At 38.1% G+C, this 22,260-nt stretch overlaps 1 protein-coding gene and 1 pseudogene across 1 annotated transcript; one reads left to right on the forward strand and one right to left on the reverse strand.

Moving 5' to 3' along the window:
• Nucleotides 1-682: 682 nt before the first annotated feature.
• Nucleotides 683-927, reverse strand: LOC129030390 (V-type proton ATPase subunit e 1-like; annotated as a pseudogene).
• A 1,353-nt stretch (nucleotides 928-2,280) lies between these two features.
• FAM98A (family with sequence similarity 98 member A) lies at nucleotides 2,281-19,125 on the forward strand. Its single transcript, XM_054475680.2, has 8 exons — nucleotides 2,281-3,790; nucleotides 7,304-7,452; nucleotides 10,574-10,708; nucleotides 14,267-14,451; nucleotides 15,467-15,547; nucleotides 16,109-16,225; nucleotides 17,089-17,256; nucleotides 17,342-19,125. Exons 1-8 carry the CDS (start codon nucleotides 3,738-3,740, stop codon nucleotides 18,008-18,010), a joined length of 1,557 nt encoding a protein of 518 aa, XP_054331655.1. The 5' UTR covers nucleotides 2,281-3,737; the 3' UTR covers nucleotides 18,011-19,125.
• Nucleotides 19,126-22,260: the final 3,135 nt, after the last annotated feature.

The following is a 22,260-nucleotide window of genomic DNA, read 5'->3' on the forward strand; positions in this document are numbered from 1 at the left end:
CCAAGATTTTGAGACCAGCCTGGGCAACATGGCAAAACCGTCTCTACCAAAAAATTAAAAAACTTAGCCAGGCATGGTGGCCAGCGGCTGTAGTCCCAGCTACTTGGGAGGCTGAGGCAAGAGGATCACTTGAGCCCAGGAGGTTGAGGCTACGAGATCACCACTGCACTTCAGTGTGAGCGACACAGCAAAACTCTGTCTAAAAAGGAAGAAAGAAAAAAAAAAGAACACATAATTTGGTGTAATTCTGTTGGGAGAGCTCTTTCCTCTGAACGTCCTCTTCTACTGACTGCCCCACTGGAGTCTTGTCAGGCAGTACTTTCTAAATAGTTCACTGATTCCCATGTTATGAGAAGGCAGGAGCCATCTACAAATCCACAAATTCCAAGGACAGAATAACACATTTCTCAGAAGAAAAGCATCTTCTCTCTCAAAAGAGTGCATTATCATTTTGAGGAGTTGGCACAGTTTAGGTTAAGTAGGCACATAATTCATTAAAGCATAAAAAAGTTGAAGAAAAAAATGCTGCATTGTGTTAGACATTCAAATGTGGTGTGAATGTTTAAGGCAGCTGATGCCCAAAATAAGCAAGTCAAGAAAAGTGGTGTGGTTTGGATTTTGCATCTAGAAGGAATTCTTTTCTCATGACTGCTAAGACTGAGCACTGTAAAGCCTGTCTTCCTCAAGGCCAATGACACTTCAGACACCAGATGATTTCATGTTTCAACTGCAGTCTGAAGAGAGGGTTGAGTTGGCCAGGATTGCAATCAGCCAAAAGAGACAGCAACAAACTGAACAGGTCACCAAAATGGTAATGATAACTCCCTAGTTGGGACCCTTAGGGATGAACCAAGGCATGAAGAAATCAGTGAAGCCCCAAAACACGCTCATTGCAATGAGAGGTATGGTGAGGCCCTGATATACCATGCTTACCGCTGGTCTGCCAGCCCCTGCCCCTCTGTCTCACTTGGGTCCCACCTGGAAGTCATTTTTAATTAATTTTTTTTTTAACAGAGACAGGATCTTGCTATGTTGCTCAAGCTGGTCTTGAACCCCTGGCTTCAAGTAATCCTCTTGCCTCAGCCTCCCAAAGTGCTGGGATTGCAGGTGTGAACTACCGTGCCAGACCCTAGAAGGGTTTTAAGTTGGTATTTTATATTCTTTTTTGAGAAAGAATCTAGAATCAAAGTCATCAGTAAAAGGGCGTGTGCTGGCACTTGTGGGTGTGCCTTCTCACAAGAGTACCCTTAAGTAATTACTCAGCCTCTAGGTGAACACCTTCGAGACAGGAAGCTCATCATCTCTCAACGATACCTAACTCACTTTAAGACTACTCTTAGAGTGTTAGAAAATTCTTTCTTATACTGGTCTGATGCAAAAACCAGAGCTTCCTCACTTCCAAATCATTGTTCCTTTCATTCTAGTAAACTCAGTTTCAAAGAAGTCTTCAGATATCAGGTTCCATTATAAACATAAATAATTTCTAAATAAAATGCAAAAGATTCCTAGTAGATCTCATTAAAATGATGACAATTTTTTTTCTTTCTTTCTGAGCCTGCCTGGTAGGGAACACAATTTTGTTTAAGTAGTATTTAAAAGCTTTTTTTAATTGCAGAGAAAGCCATTGTAGAATTACTTTAAACCATAATATATAAAAATTTCATATCAGCAATCCTTCATTTAAGCTAACGATGTGACTTAGAAAGAGAATACTATTCCTGCAAAAGCTGGATTTTTTAAAAAAAAGAAAGAAAAGGAATACTAATACTTTTAGGGAAGTCATCACTCGTTCATTCACTAATATTAGCACAATATTATATTCAATATTAGTTCAATATTGAACACAGCTTACATCAAAAGTGAGTCAAGAATGAAATCCTTTCTCTTTCAAAATTGATTTTTGTATTAGGCATGACTTTTTGTTTAGCACCTTCAACAACCGTGTGAGGAAAATAATTATTCCATTATTATAAGGTAATTATGTACAATATATACAAGTTTAAACAAATTCAACTAGCTAAATTTTCCTCTTTTTACATCCTGCGTATAAATCCTTATTTGACTAGTCAAATAAGAAGGAATATGGATTTAGATATATCTCAATCTCAAAATCTAGTTCCATACTTACAGGCATTAAGATCGCTGAAGATTATTAAGCCACTCAGCCTTAGTGTCCTCATCTGTAGAATGTGACTAATATTCACACAGCCTTATGGTGACTGCATCATAATGGGCCATATCAAGTGCACATGGTAAGTGCAGAAAACCTACCCCCACTTCAGATGATGCAAAATAAGGAAACTGAAAAAGGTACTACTGGCCGGGCACGGTGGCTCACGCCTGTAATCCCAGCACTTTGGGAGGCCAAGGCGGGCAGACCACAAGGTCAGGAGATCGAGACCATCCTGACTAACATGGTGAAACCCCGTCTCTACTAAAAATACAAAAAATTAGCTGGGTGTGGTGGTGAACGCCTGTGGTCCCAGCTACTTGGGAGGCTGAGGCAGACGAATGGCATGAACCCGGGAGGCGGAGCTTGCAGTGAGCCGAGATCGCGCCACTGCACTCCAGCCTGAGCGACAGAGCAAGACTCCGTCTCAAAAAAAAAAAAAGAAAAGAAAAGAAAAAGGTACTACTAAGGGTAGGAACATCTATCCATCAGACACAAAAATGCTTGAGAACTACAGAATAAAATCAACAGGTATCAATATGAAAACTGTTTAATTAAATGCCTACACGATTTAACAGTACGCCAACTTACGGTGAAATATAGTTTTCTAAATACGCCATCACTTTGAAAACATTTCTCATTTTTCAGTAATTTCTAAGCACACACTCAGTAACTGCCAAGATATCACAACACATCCACATCGTGAACTCAATGTTTCACCCGGGCAAATAATGTCAAAAGTAATGACAGTACAGCCAAAAAGTTTATTCACTGTCTAAACTACGTGGATTTAAAAATATTCTATTCTATTTGCTATGGAGTGAAGCTCCCCTTCTCCTTAAAATAACATGCTTAGTGTCTGGGAAGGGCTTTAGACGTCAGGTAGAGAATGCATGGGGGAAAACGACCCAACTTTCTGAACATCCATGGTCTACGGAAAGTTGGCTCATCCCTAACCCTGAAATAAAGCTACTGCAGCCACAAGGAAATCAAACGGCACTCTATCTGCCGTCTGCACTTGGCCCGCATCCGCGTCCTGAAGACGGGAGCGCAAGAATTCTCCCTTTCTCCATTACCCGCAAGCTAAGGCTACCACATGCCAGCACCCTACGAAGAGCCACCCGATCTCCGGTCTGGGATGCAGAGACTCCGTTTCACAGCCGACTCCACCCGAGTCCCGAGATTCTCCAAGCTCCTTCCCCGCCCGCCGCGCCCCCTACATTCGCACATGCGTACACCCAATAAAGAGAGCCGAGAGCGCTCCCCTTCGCGTGGTCCTCACGCCCAGCTGCCACGCAGCCGGTCCTCCTGCCCTTCTTTGGGCGGCTGGCTTCACTATCCAGTAACGCGCATGTGCAAAACTGCGGGCCCTGCAATTCTTTAGTGGGCAGGGGTTAGGCGGTCGGTGGGACCAAGTTTCTTGCGCACGCTCCGGACATGCGCAGTGCGGGAGCTGAGGCGCCAGCTGTCGATTTGGAAGTTCCGGGGAAGTCGCGCATGCGCGAGTGTACGCGCTGCCGGCGAAGAGGGGAGCCTGACGACTCGGAAATTTGAATACCACAGTAGCATGGAGTGTGACCTCATGGAGACTGACATCTTGGAGTCGTTGGAGGATCTAGGGTAAGACTGTCAGGACACGGGTCTCCCAAGCCCCACGCTGCCGGCCCCCTGGGAACACCTCCTGCGCCCCAGTCTGAGACACCTGCCTCTCCACGCCGCACCCCGTGGCTCCTGGCTGTCGCTTCCCTTTGGCCCCGGCACCCCCAATGCCACGTCCACTGTCTGCACTGCTAGCTCGGGGTCCTCCAATCCCAACACCCCTGGGCCTGCCCAGTGCTCCCTGCAGGCGAGCTACCCGCAGCGTTTGTCAGTCATGCGTGTCATTGTCTGGGCTCTGGTTCTCGCCACCCCCACTCCCCGAGCTTCTCTCCTCGCTTCATCCTCCTGCCCTACCCCTTAACCCCTCAACTCTAAAGGTTGCCAAAGTTGATTCTGCTTTCCTACTTGTTCTCCAAATTTCCTACTCCCATTTTGAGCCCCTCCTCCTACCCCACCCCACTTCTCTCAAAATTTCTCCTTTGCCTAGTCATCTCTGCATGCACCCAGGCTTCGCTAAGCCACTTGTGTGGGCGCTGCATCTGTCCCCCTGGCCAGCTCACTTGTGCATCTAACCTATCACCACGTCCCTGGGAACCACCAGCAGTTTGCTTTGACTCTGTGATACTCTGCCTCGTTGAGCCCCATTAGACCAGGGTCGTTTTCACCCACGAACAACCTGCGTATTTGTTTTGCATTTTGTCTCTCCTTCTCCTGACAGTTATTCAGCCATAATTCATCAGTATCTAGAAGCTGGAAATAGGGTTTGTTATCTCACTGGGTCACCCAGATCAGTGTACTCTATTAAACTTGAGAACGTGGACTCTCTTGGGCTAAATGTGGTTCCAGAAACAAATTGTATGGTTAGATACTTACCTACAGGTACGGTATCAAAACAAAGTACAGATTTAGCTAGCTGTATTTCTAAGTAACAAGTTCTTTATCAAAACTTTCTCTTAGATTTTTCCATGACAAGGAAACCTTTGAGAGAAACCTTTCTTTAGGAAAAAACACCTTGAGGATTCCCAAAGTCTGCCTATTTGAATAATTTACTACCCTAGTAGAAATTTTTAGGAACGAAGTAGTCGTGCTTATCATCTGTCTTTGTCACAGTGAAATACTATTGTTCTTTTCTTGGAAACTTGCTCTGAATTTTTATAAATATTCCAGACTTTAGGGGGCTTCTTTCTTTCATTAGGGCATATGTTAAAGTCATTCAGCAAAATAGTCTCTTTAGTTGACATCTCAGACTGAATCGCTTGTTCACACATGAAACCATTCATTCATTAGGACTTTTTTAGGAACAGTTGCTTTGTGGCAGTGTTGGGCCCTTAGGGTACAAGGTGAGGTGGAAGAGGGGTTCACAGGAGACTGGGAAAATATGCTGTGAGGAGCCCTGAGGAGGGTCCCTTTACTGGGAAAGGAAATGAAGTCCTAGAAGCTTCTTTCTGGAATAAATGACACTATAGTACTATAGTGGAATGAGTGGAATGAAAGGAAGGGGGTAGACCTTATTAAATGTAGTCTTTCTGCATGGATAGTGGTCACTTAAGAATTGGCCACCGATGCTGTTTCTTCCCATTATTGTCTTTTTTTTCCCCCTCCTTTTTTTAATTTCTTATTCTTTTGGGTACTATACAAGTAATTGTTACTGTAGTAATTGTAATCACATAATACTTGAGATAGAGTGTAATGTAAACCATGGATTTTCTGAAAACTTGTAAATTTTAACCTTAACTACTTAGTTTGGTGGCATTCAAACATTAAAAGTCAGCCTTAATTAATTGAAATGTACTTTTAAAAGATTCACTGAGAAATATTAGAATTAAATGACTACCTTTTCTATTTATTTATTTATTAAGAGATGAGGTCTCGCTCTGGTGACCAGGCTGGTCTCGAACTCCTAGGCTCAAGCGATCCTCCCACCTCAGGCTCCGGAGTAGCTGGGACTACAGGTGTATGCCACTGATCCCGGCAAATGACTATCTTTTATCTCTTACCTGGCACACAGTAGGAATTCAGTAACTACTTGTTGAATAAACTAATGAAGTCTAAATGTGAAACTCAAGGAGAAACTTTTAGGCCTAGTCTTTTGATTCCAGTGTCTAATAATATGTAGTTTATAAATCTAGATGCCAGACTACATGTGATCTCATTTTTTTATGTATGATTTGTTTTCATTTTGTTGCATGTACAACCTATGATCATATTTTAAAGGGATTGAGAACTGTCATTTCTCTAACATACCTGTAGTTCTCAACATTATATTATCTTTTTTTTTTTGATATGGAGTCTTGCTCTGTCGCCCAGGCTGGAGTGCAGTAGTGTGATCTTGGCTAACTGCAAGCTCTGCCTCCCAGATTCAAGCCATTCTCCTGCCTCAGCCTCCTGAGTAGCTGGGACTACAGGCGCCCGCCACCGTGCCTGGCTAATTTTTTTGTATTTTTATTAGAGATGGGGTTTCATCGTGTTAGCCAGGATCGTCTTGATCTCCTGACCTCGTGATCCGCCTGCTTTGGCCTCCCAAAGTGCGGGATTACAAGCGTGAGCCACCACGCCTGGCCTAAACATTATATTATCTTAAGCATATTTATTGTATCATCTTAAGTATGCATTATTATCAATATTTAAGAGAATATAAAGCAATCTGAATAATATGTATTTAAGATTACTTGGAGTGACAGAAATCTTATATTTTAGAATATTGGTGATTGGAGTTCATTATGAGTGTCATCTTTTATGAATGTTTGAACATTTTTAAATTTTTAAAAATTATATTGGAATCACTTACAAAGGATTAGGATTCAGATGCACCAGTTCATTAACTGCCAATATTTATTAAGCTAACCTGACATTTCTTTGGTGCTAGAATGTCTTACTAGTCTTAACTGTCATTAAATTTATAAAAATGATATAAATGGTTAACCGGAAAGTTTTTACTTTTAAAGGAAGTCATTAAAAACCTAACTAAGCCTGGGCAACATAGGAAGACCCCTGGCTATTTTATAAAAAATAAAAAAAATAGCCAGCTTTAGTGGCTTGTACCTTCACTGCACTTCAGCCTAGGTGACAGTGCAAGACCTCATCTCAAAATAAAAACGTAATCTAGTTGTTTTCTGGAAAATTTTTAGAAAAGATAACCTAAGTTTTATTTCTGAAATAAGTTACAGTATAATTAGCTATTACTTGTTAATTTGCTTTTAATACTCAGTTCAATTACAGTAAGAAAATAAACCTTTTTACAATGGAAGCTTTTAGTAAATGTACAGAAGTTGACATAATTTAGTAGTATATGCAATTCTGTTAGATATTCATCTACATTTTGAAAGGTTGAAATGCAGCTACCATTTAGCTGCTTTTTGTAATGGTTCAGTATAGTTCTAAATTATGTTTATATTTGTCCATTTAAAATAAAGATAACTACTAACTTATCTTTATTAAATTATTGCTTATATAAATAAGACATAGATATGTTTTATCTGTAATATATTAGGTATGATTGTATTTTCTTCTAAAATGTAATTTCTTGCTCACCAGTTACAAGGGCCCATTGTTGGAAGATGGAGCGCTCTCTCAGGCAGTCTCTGCTGGAGCCAGTTCCCCCGAGTTTACCAAACTCTGTGCTTGGCTGGTGTCTGAATTAAGAGTGCTCTGTAAACTAGAGGAAAACGTGCAAGCAACTAACAGTAAGTAAACATTCACTTTTAGGTACAAAGTATAAAAATAACATTGAGGTATTGTCAACTGAACATTATCAATACTAAAGCTGAAAGTTCCAAGTTTTTGTAAATGTAAAAAATTTGTAAAGAAGCCAAGATTTTTTTCCGTCCATTGTTTTTAGAGGTGATTCAGAAGTTGAAATACCAGAATAAAGTCATGTAACTTAAAAATTCGTGGAGGCCGAAAAGACCGTATTACTGGGATACAGAAAAATGGAGACCACAAGCATAGAATGTATGAACTTCCTATATTTTGTAAGATGTTAAATGTAAGATCCTAGATTGATGGCTAGAATTAGATACTGGGATATTTTTCTTTTAGGATTACCAGATTCTAGAAGTATCTATAGCATGTAGAGTAAATGCATTATTATTCTGTTATGCTTGGGGAGAAAGAGAACACTTTGTTAAGACATTTTGTTTATCATAAGAATGCATCGTTAGATACATCACAGTGAGATCCAGGACAATCAAATTTATGGATCTGAGAGCTGTTCTGCATTTACCAATTTTGTTTTCACTGTTGCACTAGTTTGTCGACACTGCAAAAGAGGCAAAAGCTTGGAACCTACCACTCTACCATCTGGTTCCTTCCTGCTGTAGGTAAACCTATAATAGGAGACCAAGGAAAATACTCACCTGTTAACCCACCCTTATGGAGAGCTATACATATAATTCCTTTTTTTCCACATAATTACATTTTGAAGAGCTCACCTTCTTGCATGTTAGTGTGTATATATGTATGTATATATATATGTATTTTTTTTTTTTTTTAACTTTATGTTCCGGGATACATGTGTAGAACATGCAGGTTTGTTACATAGGGATACGTGTGCCATGGTGGTTTGCTACACCTATTGACCTGTCCTCTAAGTTCCCTCTCCTCGCCCTCTAACCCGCAACAGGCCCTGGTGTGTGTTGTTCCCCTCCCTGTGTCCATGTGTTCTCATTTTTTGACTCCCACTTAGTGGTGAGAACATGTGGTGTTTTTTTTCTGTTCCTGTGTTAGTTTGTGGAAGATGATGGCTTGCATGCTAGTATATTTAATATGTACATGTTAGTTGCATTCAGTTCTAATTATTAAGGAGCGTATAGTGTAACAGTAATGATAGCAACAGCTTACATTTATTGCATACTCACTATGTTCTAAACACTTTATATGTGTTAACTCATTAAACCTCAGGGCAACCCTATGAGGCAGATTTTATTACTGTTATACCTTTAACAAGAAAGCCCAGAGAATTTAAATACATTGCCTGAGGTCATACAACCTGTAGGGATGAAGCCTGGTTTCAACCCCAGAACAGCAGTCAAGTTCTGAGCCAGTGTGCCTGAACACTGTGCTATACTGCCTCTTGACCAGATGTTTCAGAGACTGTAGGAACCTTTGAAAACACCAGTACTAGATGATACCTGTTTTTAACCTGGAGCTCCATTTTCTCAAATGAAACTTGATACAGAAGCTAACACGTAAAACAGGTTAGAAGGTGTTCTAACAAAGTAGAGACGAGGTACCTTTAGCCCAGCTCTTTCCTCCTCATCCTCCCAGCTGCCTTTAAAAGAGCTCTGTGGAACTCAAGGGCTCACAGATCACAGTTTGCAAAATATTCATAATGTAGGCTTCCTGTATTACAGATTAGAAAATGGACTCAGGTGATCAAGTGACTCTCAGAGTTTGTTAATTTCTTCCCCTTTGTGATATTGAATAGAGAACAATCAAAATAATGAAGAAAGAGCTTTGTTTTTCCTTCGGTTCACCCAGTGAACTCTATACCTTTTTTTATATGCTGTGGGAATACAAGACTGTAAGTCATGTTTGCTGTCTTCAAATTTTTTCTAATTGAGAATGTTAGGCACAAATTAAACAACTGGAGATAAGTACAGTCCTTTTGTTTGTTTGTTTTTAGACAAGGTCTCACTCTGTCACCCAGGCTGAAGTGCAGTGGCACAACTTGGGCTCACTGCGACCTCTGCCTCTCAGGTTCAAGCAATTCTCCAGGTCAGCCTCCTTAGTAGCTGGGACTACAGGCATGTGCCACAACGACTGGCTAATTTTTGTTATTTTTCTTAGAGACGGGGTTTTGCCATGTTACTCAGGCTGGTCTCAAACTCCTGAACTCAAACCATCCACTCGCCTCGGCCTTCCAAAGTGCTGGAATTACAGGCATGAGCCACTGTGCCCGGCCAAGTACAGTACTTAAATGCTGAACCACTTTGTGGTTCACACAGAGAGGAAATCAGCAAGTACGAGGGTAAAGTTTCAGCCAAGTACAAGGAAGGTTTCATCAAGGTGCAAGGCCACTGGGCTTTGATGGATGGGTGGGATTTGCTAGCGGGGAAGAGAGTAGAAGGCATATCTGTCACAGGGAATAACTTAAATGAAGGCACAGAGTGGAAATAAGACTGGCTATTCATGGGACAGTGAGGAGACTGGCCTGGCACAAACAGGAAATATTTGTGGAGGGAAAGTAGGTGATTATAGCTGAATATGCTGGGAAGAGCAAACCTAAGCAGCTATGAAGAATCTTTAAAAGAAGACAGAAAAAAATTAGATTGGATGAGGGAGAAATTAGGGAGCCATTAAAGACTCCCAAATAAGAGAATGACCTAATGAATACTGAGAAAGAAAATTTTAGATTGGGTGCAGTGGCTCATGGCTGTAGTAATCCCAGCACTTGAAGACGCCAAGGTGGGAAGATAACTTGAGGCCAGGAGTTTGACACTAACCTAGACAACATAGTGAGACCCAGTCTCTACAAAAAAATTTTCTAAATATTAGCCAGGCATGGTAGCATACACCTGTAGGCCCAGCTATTCCGGAGAGTTAAACAGGAGGATCCTTCAAGCCCAGGGGTTTGAGGTTACAGTAAGCCCTGATCACACCACTGCACTCCAGCCTGGGCCTCAGAGACCTTATCTCAAAAAAGAAAAGAAGAAACTTTGCAGTGGTGTAAGAAAGGATAAATTAGAAGGGAAAGAAACTCAAGTTATGAAAATCCTATTAACAATTTCAATTATATATAATAATTGTTATGCTAATGGAAAAATAATCACTATCATTAAATAAGATTATTTGAATTCTTAAAAGGTCCGAGTGAAGCTGAAGAATTCCAGCTTGAGGTGAGTGGGCTACTAGGGGAGATGAACTGCCCGTATCTTTCACTGACATCTGGGGATGTGACCAAGCGCCTTCTCATTCAGAAGAACTGCCTCCTTTTGCTCAGTAAGTTCATGGCTACTAGAATATAGCTATTATTTGCTGTTTATGTTTTCCATGACTAATAAACTGACCATGGTTTTTTGTTTGTTTATTTCATTATGGATGTAATTCAAAATTCATTTTAAAATAAAACTTTCTTAAATTTCCAATTTAGGAGCTGAGGGTAGACGTGTGCACTGGTAGCATTATTGTTTTTGTAACTGATACTTTCAGTATTTCAGCCTCAGTGGTACTCAGGTCGTTGTGCTTCTCCTAACGTGATCACTGGTAGTTTTGGAGTGTTGCTCAAGTGTGTGATCATTAAACTTGCATTTTAGACTAGAAGCACATTTTTAAGTATACTAGGAAGATAGTATGGAAATAATGGAGATTCTGTTTAGAAATTAATTTATTTGAGGAGAGAAAGCATTTATAATAGTAGATACAGTTAATGGTTAATGTAATTTAAAGTATTTTGTCTTGTTGCTATTTCTTTGTGGTTGGGTAATTGGGGATTTTGGTTTTGTTTGTAAATATTCTGGAATAATACTTGGATTGTTCTGGTACTTATTCTGAGAAATGAATTTTTATGAAAAGTTCTTTCCTTCCATGTTTTTTACATACTTACTACTGTTTTGTCTCTTCACACTGAAAAACAGTAAGTAGATTCACAAATTTGATTGCCTTCTATAAACTTTCCAATAAATACAACCTATAGTCTTAACTCAGAATTTATGTAGCATTCTGAAGCACATTTACATTAAGCTTTGGTTAACTGGCTATTATAGTTTTCATTATGACAGACAATTCAGAGGATTTTTAAAATCTTTGTCTTTACAACTCTATTATGGTTTCTGAAAAAATGATACAACTTCAGTTTTTAAGGTTCTGTTAAAAAAAAAAAGTGTTCATAGCCATTATACTTAGGCACTAAGTTATTCCAGAATCACTTTTGTAACTTCCCCTTTGTCTGTCAAATGATTGTTATTGTGGGAATGTGCACGTAAGGTTAGGTGTTGCTTTAGATACTGATATTGCTGCTGGTAGTTCTTACATATTCATTTAATATTCTTCATATTGTATAATTTCTGTAACTGATTCAATAGCAGTATACTCAGCTGATTCTTCCTTTATAGCATTGCTTATCCTTACCAATATTTGGCACTTAGAATATGTTATCTACATAGGAAGATAATAGCTGTGTGGAATGCTTACTAATGACCCTGAATAGCTAATTCTTCCAAAGAGCTCAGAGTTTGGCCTTTTTAGCACTGATACTTATACAAACCACTTTGAATGTAAGTATAAAATGCCTTTCACACTTTTCTGTTTCTTAAGCAGACTTCAGTGAACCTTATTTTGGACTCAGGGTCATAATTCTAGACTTTATTTTAATGTGCTATCATCACCTCAAAAGCTTTTCAAGAATATACAACTATTTGCTCTTCAATTAAATGACTAAATCATCTAGAGGTCACTCACTTTTTATATTCTTCATACATACATATATACACGCTGTTTCCCCTTTATCTTTGTTTCTGCCGATTCTCCCTTTCTAAAATATTCTCCCCAGTTTGTAACCTCTCTTTCATTCTAGCATTTACCTACATGTACTCATTTTCGACTTGGTCTGTGTAAATATTTCTCATCTTGCGAAGTATCAGTTGTCACATCTGGATGCTATAATTTTACTTTTCCAGCACCCTTACCTCACTAACTTGAATCTTTTATCACATTGTATTTTAGGGGGGAAAACAAACCAGCCTCATTAGAATTGTTGGCAAAATAGAATAGCCTTTGAGTGAGTGGCTGAAAAGCTCTCATGTATCAGATTAAGGACTCTGTTTGGCTCTTCATTGGCCTTTTATGGTTCTCAGAGTGTTACCCTTACATAAATTAAGTAAGATATCTGAGTTCCTAATAGAGGAAGAACTATTCGTCTTTTATTTTTGCATATATTCTTTATTCCTAACTAGATTGTCAGAAGAGATCATCTTTTTGATGTTTTAAAAAATGTTATCTTCAGTGCCTTTCCCAGTGCTTTGAACATACCGATTATGATTAAAGTTTTTTCACGGTAATTATATTGGTAACCTAATTTTGTGAATACCTGAACTATGTTATCCCAAATTTACAGAACCAATATATTAAATCATATAGTATATGATTTTCTAGAACAAGAGTTGGCAAATTTTTTCTAAAAGGGCCAGATAGTAAATATTTTTGGCTTTGTGGCTCTAAGTTCTCTGTCACAACTACATACCTTTGCTGTTACAGCATGAAAGCAGCCATAGACAATATATAAATAAGTGAGTGTGGCAGTGTTCTAATGAAACCTTATGTACAAAAACAGTGGTTGTTGTCTTAACGGTGGGGTTTTACTGTTTTGACGTTTTAACTCATAAATACAGTTTGCTGTATGGAACATGTTAAGATTTTACAGTGTCAAATCCATTTAGAATGACCTTTCCAGAAACTTAGCTGTATTTATTGTTTTAGAACAGGAGTTGGCAGCCTTTCAGAAATGATTTGCCAAAATTATGGCCTCTATCCTTCTAGCATTGCATTTTGGGTATAGGAAATTTGATACACAAGTTGACTTTTTTCTACTTCTAATAGGGTCTGAAGGCCTTGAAAATATCTTTTCCCAAAACTGGTTTCGTTATATTGTCAGAAGAATCTCACTTTGTCACATAAGCAGAAATCCTAAGATTCAAATGATTCTTAATCATCTTTTATAAAAATTGAAATGTCCTTAGGAATGTTAAAGGAATGAGATTGAATATTTATACCTTCAACTGAATTACCTGAAACAGATTGCAGCCCTCATTATACCAGGCTGAAATCAGCACACAAGGGGATGATATTGACGCAAAGGGAACCATGCCAAGAAGTGCTTTGAAGGTTTTATTGTTGTTTTGAAGGGAATGGGGTGAGGAAGGTAGGGGGAAGGGAGTCCTGAGAAGAATATAGATGAAAGAGGGCTCTCTTTGATTAGCCAGAGGGCAACATAAGAATTGGAGACCATGGGAAAGGAACTCTGGGGTGCCTTCCTGCTTCTCCTGTGAGTTAAGCTTTGACTTCTTATAAATGTTGTTTCATACCTCTTCTGGACAGGCTCCTAATTACTGGGAGACAAGAGAGCAAGGTAGTTGTGTCATTGATGCTCACAAGTAGTGAGAAGTAAAAAAATAATAATAATAATTGTCATTAAAAATTGGTCACCTGTCATCTTTTGCAAAATTTTTAACAGATGCCAACCCCTGTTCTGGAGGTTCCTTAATACCAGAATTCAAGAATCCAAATTTTTAGATGTTACTTACCTCAATCCTTCGGTTTCAAAGGAGAATCGCTTATTTTAAAATTAACATTTAAACATTATATATCGCTTAAATAACTGAATTACATAACCAGTTTATATCTTATTTCATTTGCAGGTAAAAGTGGTTTTTCTTTCTTGTTTTTATCCATTCTTGCAGCTTTAACAGTTACATATCAATAGGTCTATATAGTTGTGACTCCAGACTTATGACAATAACTATAGCTGTATCTCATTTTGAAATCTTATTTTGTTTACTTCAGCATACCTCATCTCAGAACTAGAAGCTGCCAGAATGCTCTGTGTGAATGCTCCTCCAAAAAAAGCTCAAGAAGGAGGCGGTAGTGAGGTCTTTCAAGAGTTGAAAGGCATATGTATTGCTCTAGGAATGTCCAAACCTCCAGCCAATATAACTATGTTCCAATTCTTCAGCGGGATTGAAAAAAAAGTAAGACCTTTAGTACCAAATTGTAGTGTATTAAAGGCATAGTCCTACATTTGTTTGAAATGAAGCAATTAATTTAATTTCTCTTAATGGGAACCTAATGTGCATATATTATTAAGTAATTGTTACGAAATGAGTTTTGGGTTTTAAATCCTAGATGCCTTAAAGATAAATTAGTATGTTAGTATTTTCCTAAAAACATGTTAGCATGTTTCTTTTTCAAAAAGGAAACTTTACATTGGTTTGTAAACTAAAGTAAGCTAGATATAATGTAAAAAGGATTAAGATTTCAGTCCTTTTAAAAATTATTTTATCATTGAACTTTGATACAGTCAATTTAAGTTCTTTATCATTAAATGTTACCACCCTCCTCCCCATTGACTGGATAGAAAAGGATATTAATATTTTTGTTTTTTAATCCAGTCACTTCAAACCTCATGCTTCAATTGACAAAACAGATTTGTTGACTGCTAACATAATCTAGTATGTGAAAAGAAATTAGAAATATTTTTATACCACACATTATCAGTTAAGATTTTCTATATAATTAATTAGGAACAAGCGATTTTAACAAAAGTGAGTAGAAGAGAACGGTATTTGTTATAGCACAGTTATTCCCTATACACTTATCTGCTGGACTCTTAAGAATTGGTACATTTGCATTGTGGGGTAGACCAGCACCATGATGCACAAATTTGGCTGAACTCTACAGGGGAGCAGCAGTGTATCCATAGTCCATATTTTCCTGTGTGTTCATTCATCCATTCAGCAAATGTTCATTGAGTGCCTACTGTTGTCAGGCACTGTTCTAGGTGCAATGAAGGACTTCTGTAGGCGTGAGGAGTGGGACCAGTGAGTGTCTTTATCTTGTGGGTCTTTTACATTTGCATTTCAAAACATCCTCCACCTTTGCCTCTGTCAGGAATCTTCTTTTGATGGCAAGATATGATGGGAATTGGGAAGATGAGGATGTTTTACTTTTAGAGTTTTTATTCATTTATTTATGTTTTTGTGTCAGTTAAAGGAAACATTAGCAAAAGTTCCACCTAATCATGTGGGAAAGCCTTTACTGAAGAAGCCAATGGGACCAGCCCACTGGGTGAGTAGTAATCATCTTGAGTAAACTTTGTAAAGAACTATAGAGTTTATGATTTTCATGTCAACACTTACATTTTTTGCTTTTTAAATTATGTTTTCTTATATATAGTTTTCTAGTTGAACACCCTTAGAATCATTTTGTGAATCTCGGGATTTCTGCAGAATAATTTTATTTGTGTAAGATTAGAAGCACTTTTCTTATACTTTGTAAACATTTCACACAGCTGATAAAAGTAAACTGAAATTGAGTATGGTGCATGTTTCTCGTTGCCAAATGGATTGCCTTCAAGCCAAAAACTTCACTGGGCTGAGCTTCACACAGTAAATTATGGGAAAGATAAATAAGAATTGTGTACTTCACATACTCTTCATTATGTTTTGAGAATCAGCTTTTTGTCACCTATCATTTCATTAATTATTAGTATATTGCATGGAATAAGAACTTTTGACTGTTAAATGGCCGGGATCTCAGTTATGAATGACACAGACGCAGTTTTTGCCCTTTTGGGACAGAGGATCAAGCAGATTTAAATTCTAACTAGTCTTTTTAATTTTGCTTCAGGAAAAGATAGAAGCAATTAACCAAGCCATAGCCAATGAATATGAAGTCCGGAGAAAGCTGCTAATAAAACGTTTGGATGTCACTGTACAATCCTTTGGCTGGTCTGACAGAGCTAAGGTACACATTAAATAATTTAAAAGAGCAGACTATTTATAGACGTGATCCCTGAACATCTAAACAATTTAGATACTTGGCAACTATGGGAGAAATACATAGAAGACACACATAGGGATTTTTCCTTAGTGAGTTATTGAGTAGTGGCTCTTTCAACTATTCAGCAATGATGAAAACATTTATTTTTCAATTTTATATTTTTTAAAAACCTGAATTTTACAGTTCTTATTGGAGAGAGAAGTTCTTATTGTGAGAGAAATGGAGTTATTCTGAAAATTACTAAAATAATAAATTGATTTCAAATTACTTGTTTACTTTAAACAATTTAATTTGCTAATAGAAGTTAGAAATATTGGATGTAGTATGACTTACAGACAGTTGGAGAATTTGGTAAGACTTAAGTTTTTTTCCAGCTAAATGAGACAATCCAGGTAAAGACCTTGGTCAGTCAGCAGATATTTATTACCTCATAGAAACCAAAGATAGGAAAATTAAAAAGCAAAATTGTTGAAATAGCTTTATATTCTTATATTTAAATAGAGAAAATGAGTATGTTTGATCTGAGACCAATGATGGGGGAACCTTTTTATCACGTTGGCCTCATAACCCTAAAGGGACACCCTCCCACTCCACCCCTGCCCCCACAGTCCCTGTCACTCCTTGTTGTGTCAACAAGTCTGGCAGCTGTACTTTTAAGCTAGTTCTTGACTATGTAGGAGCAGTAGTGAGTATATAACTTTTCCTACCATCTAGAGCCTAGTAAATATCATTATCAGATATTTTGGAGACCTTTAACTTATTTAATATGTGTTTCTTATGTCATTTTGAAAATTGACATTTCTCTTTGAACACTTTTCTTTCAACAGAGCCAGACAGAAAAATTAGCCAAGGTTTACCAGCCGAAGCGTTCGGTCTTATCCCCTAAAAGTACTATTTCTGTTGCCCATCTTTTGGCTGCAAGGCAGGACTTGTCAAAGATTTTAAGGACAAGCAGCGGCTCTATAAGAGAAAAGACTGCCTGTGCCATCAATAAGGTGATTAGAGTACCTTTAATTTTTTCCAAATGCATTTATTTCTGTTCATAAAATAAAAGTTTAAAATGTCTTTCCTATTCTGTAGGTGTTGATGGGCAGGGTGCCTGACAGAGGTGGTAGACCCAATGAAATCGAACCTCCACCCCCAGAGATGCCCCCTTGGCAGAAGAGGCAAGATGGCCCCCAGCAGCAAACAGGAGGCCGAGGAGGAGGGAGAGGTGGCTATGAACATTCCTCATACGGAGGACGAGGAGGTCATGAACAAGGAGGCGGGAGAGGTGGACGTGGTGGCTATGACCATGGTGGCCGAGGGGGAGGAAGAGGAAATAAGCATCAAGGAGGCTGGACAGATGGAGGGAGTGGCGGAGGAGGTGGCTACCAAGATGGTGGTTATCGAGATTCAGGTTTCCAGCCAGGTGGCTATCATGGTGGCCACAGCAGTGGTGGCTATCAAGGCGGAGGTTATGGTGGCTTCCAAACATCTTCTTCATATACAGGAAGTGGATACCAGGGTGGTGGCTACCAGCAGGACAATAGATACCAAGATGGCGGGCACCATGGTGATCGTGGCGGTGGTCGTGGAGGGCGAGGTGGTCGTGGAGGCCGAGGTGGTCGTGCAGGCCAGGGAGGAGGCTGGGGAGGAAGAGGGAGCCAGAATTATCACCAAGGGGGTCAGTTTGAACAGCATTTCCAGCATGGAGGTTATCAGTATAATCATTCTGGATTTGGACAGGGAAGACATTATACTAGTTGAGGCTACCGAACCTTACATTTTGCTAGAGCTCAAGTAATAGAAACTTAGTTTCAGAATCCTGAATTCAGCACCTATTTTGAATTAATGTGAGACCACAGGTGGCAGGCAGATTCCTGCTTGGCATAAGCATTTGTAGGTCTTCATTCAATTCTGTTAGATTTTTTTATTGGACTTACATAATGCCGTTTATTTGAGAAACACATAACATCTCTCCTTTCTATGAAAAATTTTTTAAAAGGTGATTAAATTTGCCTTTAATTGACCAGTAGACTAATTCCACAGTCAGAACATGCATACTTTTTTGAAGAAATTACTTGAATAAGTAGTTTTCATGTTTTCAATATGCAGTTTTGAAAATGAGGATTCACCTAGACTTTTTTAGATTTACTACTAGGAAACCTTCCTCATATGAATAACCATTTATATGTGTTTTGCTTAAAGTATTCCAATGCCTATTTTCCAAGCACAGTTCTGCCCCCCGGTTGACTTTTATGCCACGTGTGCTTCATGATGGAACTTTTAGGTCAGTTCCTATTAAATGAGCTCTTCTGCAGATAGCACATTCAGTAGCCTTATTTTGTTGATGGAATACTGTATCATATGCTCAACTCTGAAAACCTTGAACACGGCCAAAATCCATAAAGATTATAAAAGCAAACTAAGTTGTGAACCTATAGTACATGTAGGCATTTAGTTAAGTATAGCAATTCAAACTGACCTGCATCCATCCAAAACAAATTCCTCCTTCAACCTTATTTTTACTTGAAATTTGCTAGAAGAAATAGCAAACCGAAATTTGTTTTATGCATGAGTTAATACCACTGGCTCAGCAAATACAAGTTAGTTTGCTTTAGGCAGGTAACTTTTTTTGTAATGGAAGAAATGCACTACAAAGTTAAGACAGATTTTTGCTAAGTGCAGGAGGCCCTTTATTATTGCTGCAGAAAACAAAAGCCTGGCTGAGTTGATGTTTTACATTCTCCCTTACTGAAATCTACATGACGTGATGCTTCTTGCTGGGTTTTTGTACATGTAAACATTGTCAAGCTGTGAAAGATAATGGCTGGAGGTGTGCTTTGTGTGAAAGGTGAGCAATAAAAGTATCTGTTAAGTTCTCTCTTTGGTTTGAGTTTTATTTTAGCTACTGAATTATTCTGGACTCTTGCGTCAAGCTAATGAGCTAAGGCTTTTGTTCCCAAAGATTCTTGAGTATTTCCTTAAAACCTAATTTTAGTGAAAGGTGACTTTTATCCTAAAACCTTAAATAAATGGAAAAATGGCTCTTTCCAGGTTTTCCTTTTATAATAATACAGCTAGAAACCGTCACTACTCATCTCTGGCCACTGGGTGTAGCTGTTGCTACACATACTAGGCAAAAATGTTTTTAGGGTTTTTTTGTTATTTGCTTCTCCATTCTTCCTAAGATTGGGGGACTTTTTTTAAAAAAGGAAGTAACTGAAAATATAAATATGTTTATCAAAAGAGAAATTGTATTTCCTTTCTACTAAATTGGGCTTTTTTAAAGAATCAACTCATGTCATGCCATTTAAAATAATCTACTTGCTACTGAGATAAGCACATTCTTCTGATAACTAAAACCATCTTTGAAAACCCACATTGATCGTTTTCACTTTACCTGTTTATTTTTCAGCTAACATTTACAATTATTTTAAAATGTTCAAATTTGAAGACAATTTCAAGTGTTTTATCATTAAAGTAAATTAAGTTTTTAAGTTGTCTTGAATGTTGTGTTGGTTTCTTTAAAGTGTTAAGTAATTATGTTTATATAGGATTTCCTATTAAAATTGTCAAGGTTTCATATTTTAAATGTATCATATCTTAGGATGTATTTATATTTAGTATTTGCTTTGATCTGTTTTGTAGCCTCAGACTCCACAATATAGCTAATGAATACAGGTTTCATTCTTTTGAAAAATATTTTGATTTATCTTAACGGTTAATAGATTGCTTTTTTTTTAATATAAGCATGTAAGAACGCAGATGATACATTTCTCCCTGATAGTTCTGAAATCTGCAGCTCCTGCTTCAAACTAGATTTTCCCCCAACATTATTATTTTTTTAAAACTTCTGTGTTCAGGGGTACATGTGAAAGTTTGTTATATAGGTAAACTTGTGTCACAGCGGTTTGTTGTACAGACTATTTCATCATCCAGGTATTAAGCCCAGTACCCGAAGGTTATCTTTTCTGTTCCTCTAGTTCTTCCCACCCTCCACCCTCAAGTAGACCCCTATCTGTTGTTTCCCTCTTTGTGTTCATGGGTCCTCATCATTTAGCTCCCACTTATAAGTGAGAATATATGGTATTTGGTTTTCTGTTCCTGTGTTAGTTTGCTAAGGATAATGGCCTCCAGTTCCAGCCATGTTCCTGCAAAAGACAGGATCTCTTTCTTTTTTATGGCTGTATAGTATTTTATGGTGTGTACATGTACCACATTTTCTTTATCTAGTTGGTCATTGACGGGCATTTAGGTTGATTCCGTGTCTTTCCTATTGTGAATAGTGCTGCAGTGAATATATGCGTGCATGTGTCTTTATGGTAGAATGATTTATATTCCTCTGGATGTATACCCAGTAATGGGATTGCTGGGCCGAATGGTAGTTCTGCTTTTAGCTCTTTGAAGAATCGCCATACTGATTTCCACAATGGTTGAACTAATTTGCACTCCCACTAACAGTGTATAAGTGTTCCCTTTTCTCTGGAACCTTACCAGCATTTGCTATTCCTCCCCCGCCCCTCCCCATTCTGAAACCATAAAAGAATTGAGTTTTTTCTCTTGAACATAGATCAAGTTCTCTAGAAACAGGATATTTCAAACCACCAGTTAGTTTTATTGTTACATTAAAGTTCTTAGGTTTTGTATAGAGAGTATCTTTTGATCTTATATGCATTCTTAACCTTAACTTGTAAATAATGATTTACTAGAATAGGGCATATGAGAATTTCTTGGAGAAACAAGCGAAAAATATTAGGAGAGAATTTTTAACATGAAATCTTAAACTGTTCTCTCTTAAAACGGATACAGTGAGACAGACAGTACCTTTAGTTAATGTTCTGTTTCCTCCTACTACTAGGAACTAGAATAGGATGTCAGTATTCTCTATGAAAACTATTAAAGATGTACCAGTATCATTTTTATTTCTTGCTCTAGATCCAAACTAATCTAGTGTCCAACTGTGACAGACATAGACAAATTCTTGCTGAGGGAAGGCATTTGAATCATTTCTACATATACTTAATTGATTTCCCAGTGCCCAGATTACCTCCATCCTTAGACTTTAAATATTTTTAGGTTGTGCCCATTATATCTTTCTGGATACTTTGTCTACCTATATTACATCCTTTTGAAAATAGATTTTAAATATGTTTATATTATTTAATCATACCCCCGCCTTCCACTTTAGGTAATTTGGATAGCATTTGATCCATTTGTTTTTTAACAGAGAGGGTTACCTAAATAAAATTTAGGTATTTATTTGTATTTTACCTAAATAAAAAAAATGAGTTTACCTAAATAAAAAAATACATTCATCACAGAATACTTAGCATTTTATGACTTCTTATTTTCCTGTTTTTCTTGTTTTTCTCATTCCTCATTATCATGGTAATAACTAGAAATGCTTTTTTTTTTTTCCTGTGGTTTCCATATTTGTATACACTAATGTATTCCTAGGGTTCAAATCACTGATTCAAACAGGTATGCATGTCAGTGTTTGAACTCACTTTCCCCTTGCACAATTTTAGTCACCTGCAGATGTGTGGTTATAAGTTGGAGTAAACATAACTGTTGGTATGAGAACTTCCACAGTAAATCATTCCCTGCCCACTAAATGTAATAAAGAGGCCGGGGGCAAAAATGATAGGGAAGAAAAAAAAAATGTTTCCTAGGAATTTGGGTGGGGGAGAATCTTGGGGAGAAAAAAAATCTCTTAAAATGATCGGTATTTGTTAAATTGAGTTATAATTTTTTCAAGAAGAAAAAAGGCCTGGCCAGGCACGGTGACTCAGCCTGTAATCCCAGCACTTTGGGAGGCCGAGGTGGGCGGATCATCTGAGGTCGGGAGTTCAAGACCAGCCTGGCCAACATGGTGAAACCCCGTCTCTACTAAAAATGCAAAACTTAGCTGTGTTTGGTGGCAGGCGCCTGTAATCCCAGCTACCTGGGAGGCTGGGGCAGGAGAATGGCTTGAACCCAGGAGGCAGAGGTTGCAGTGAGCCGAGATTGCACCT

This window comes from Pongo pygmaeus, chromosome 12, assembly GCF_028885625.2.
Source record: "Pongo pygmaeus isolate AG05252 chromosome 12, NHGRI_mPonPyg2-v2.0_pri, whole genome shotgun sequence".
Taxonomy (NCBI): Eukaryota; Metazoa; Chordata; class Mammalia; order Primates; family Hominidae; genus Pongo; species Pongo pygmaeus.

Excerpts from the sequence above, each read along its gene's own strand:
- FAM98A (XM_054475680.2), top strand. The coding sequence starts at position 3,738 with ATGGAGTGTGACCTCATGGAGACTGACATCTTGGAGTCGTTGGAGGAT. Across the intron at positions 7,453-10,573 it reads AAACGTGCAAGCAACTAACA|GTCCGAGTGAAGCTGAAGAA; the intron begins GTAAGTAAACAT and ends AATTCTTAAAAG. Across the intron at positions 14,452-15,466 it reads TCAGCGGGATTGAAAAAAAA|TTAAAGGAAACATTAGCAAA; the intron begins GTAAGACCTTTA and ends TTTTTGTGTCAG.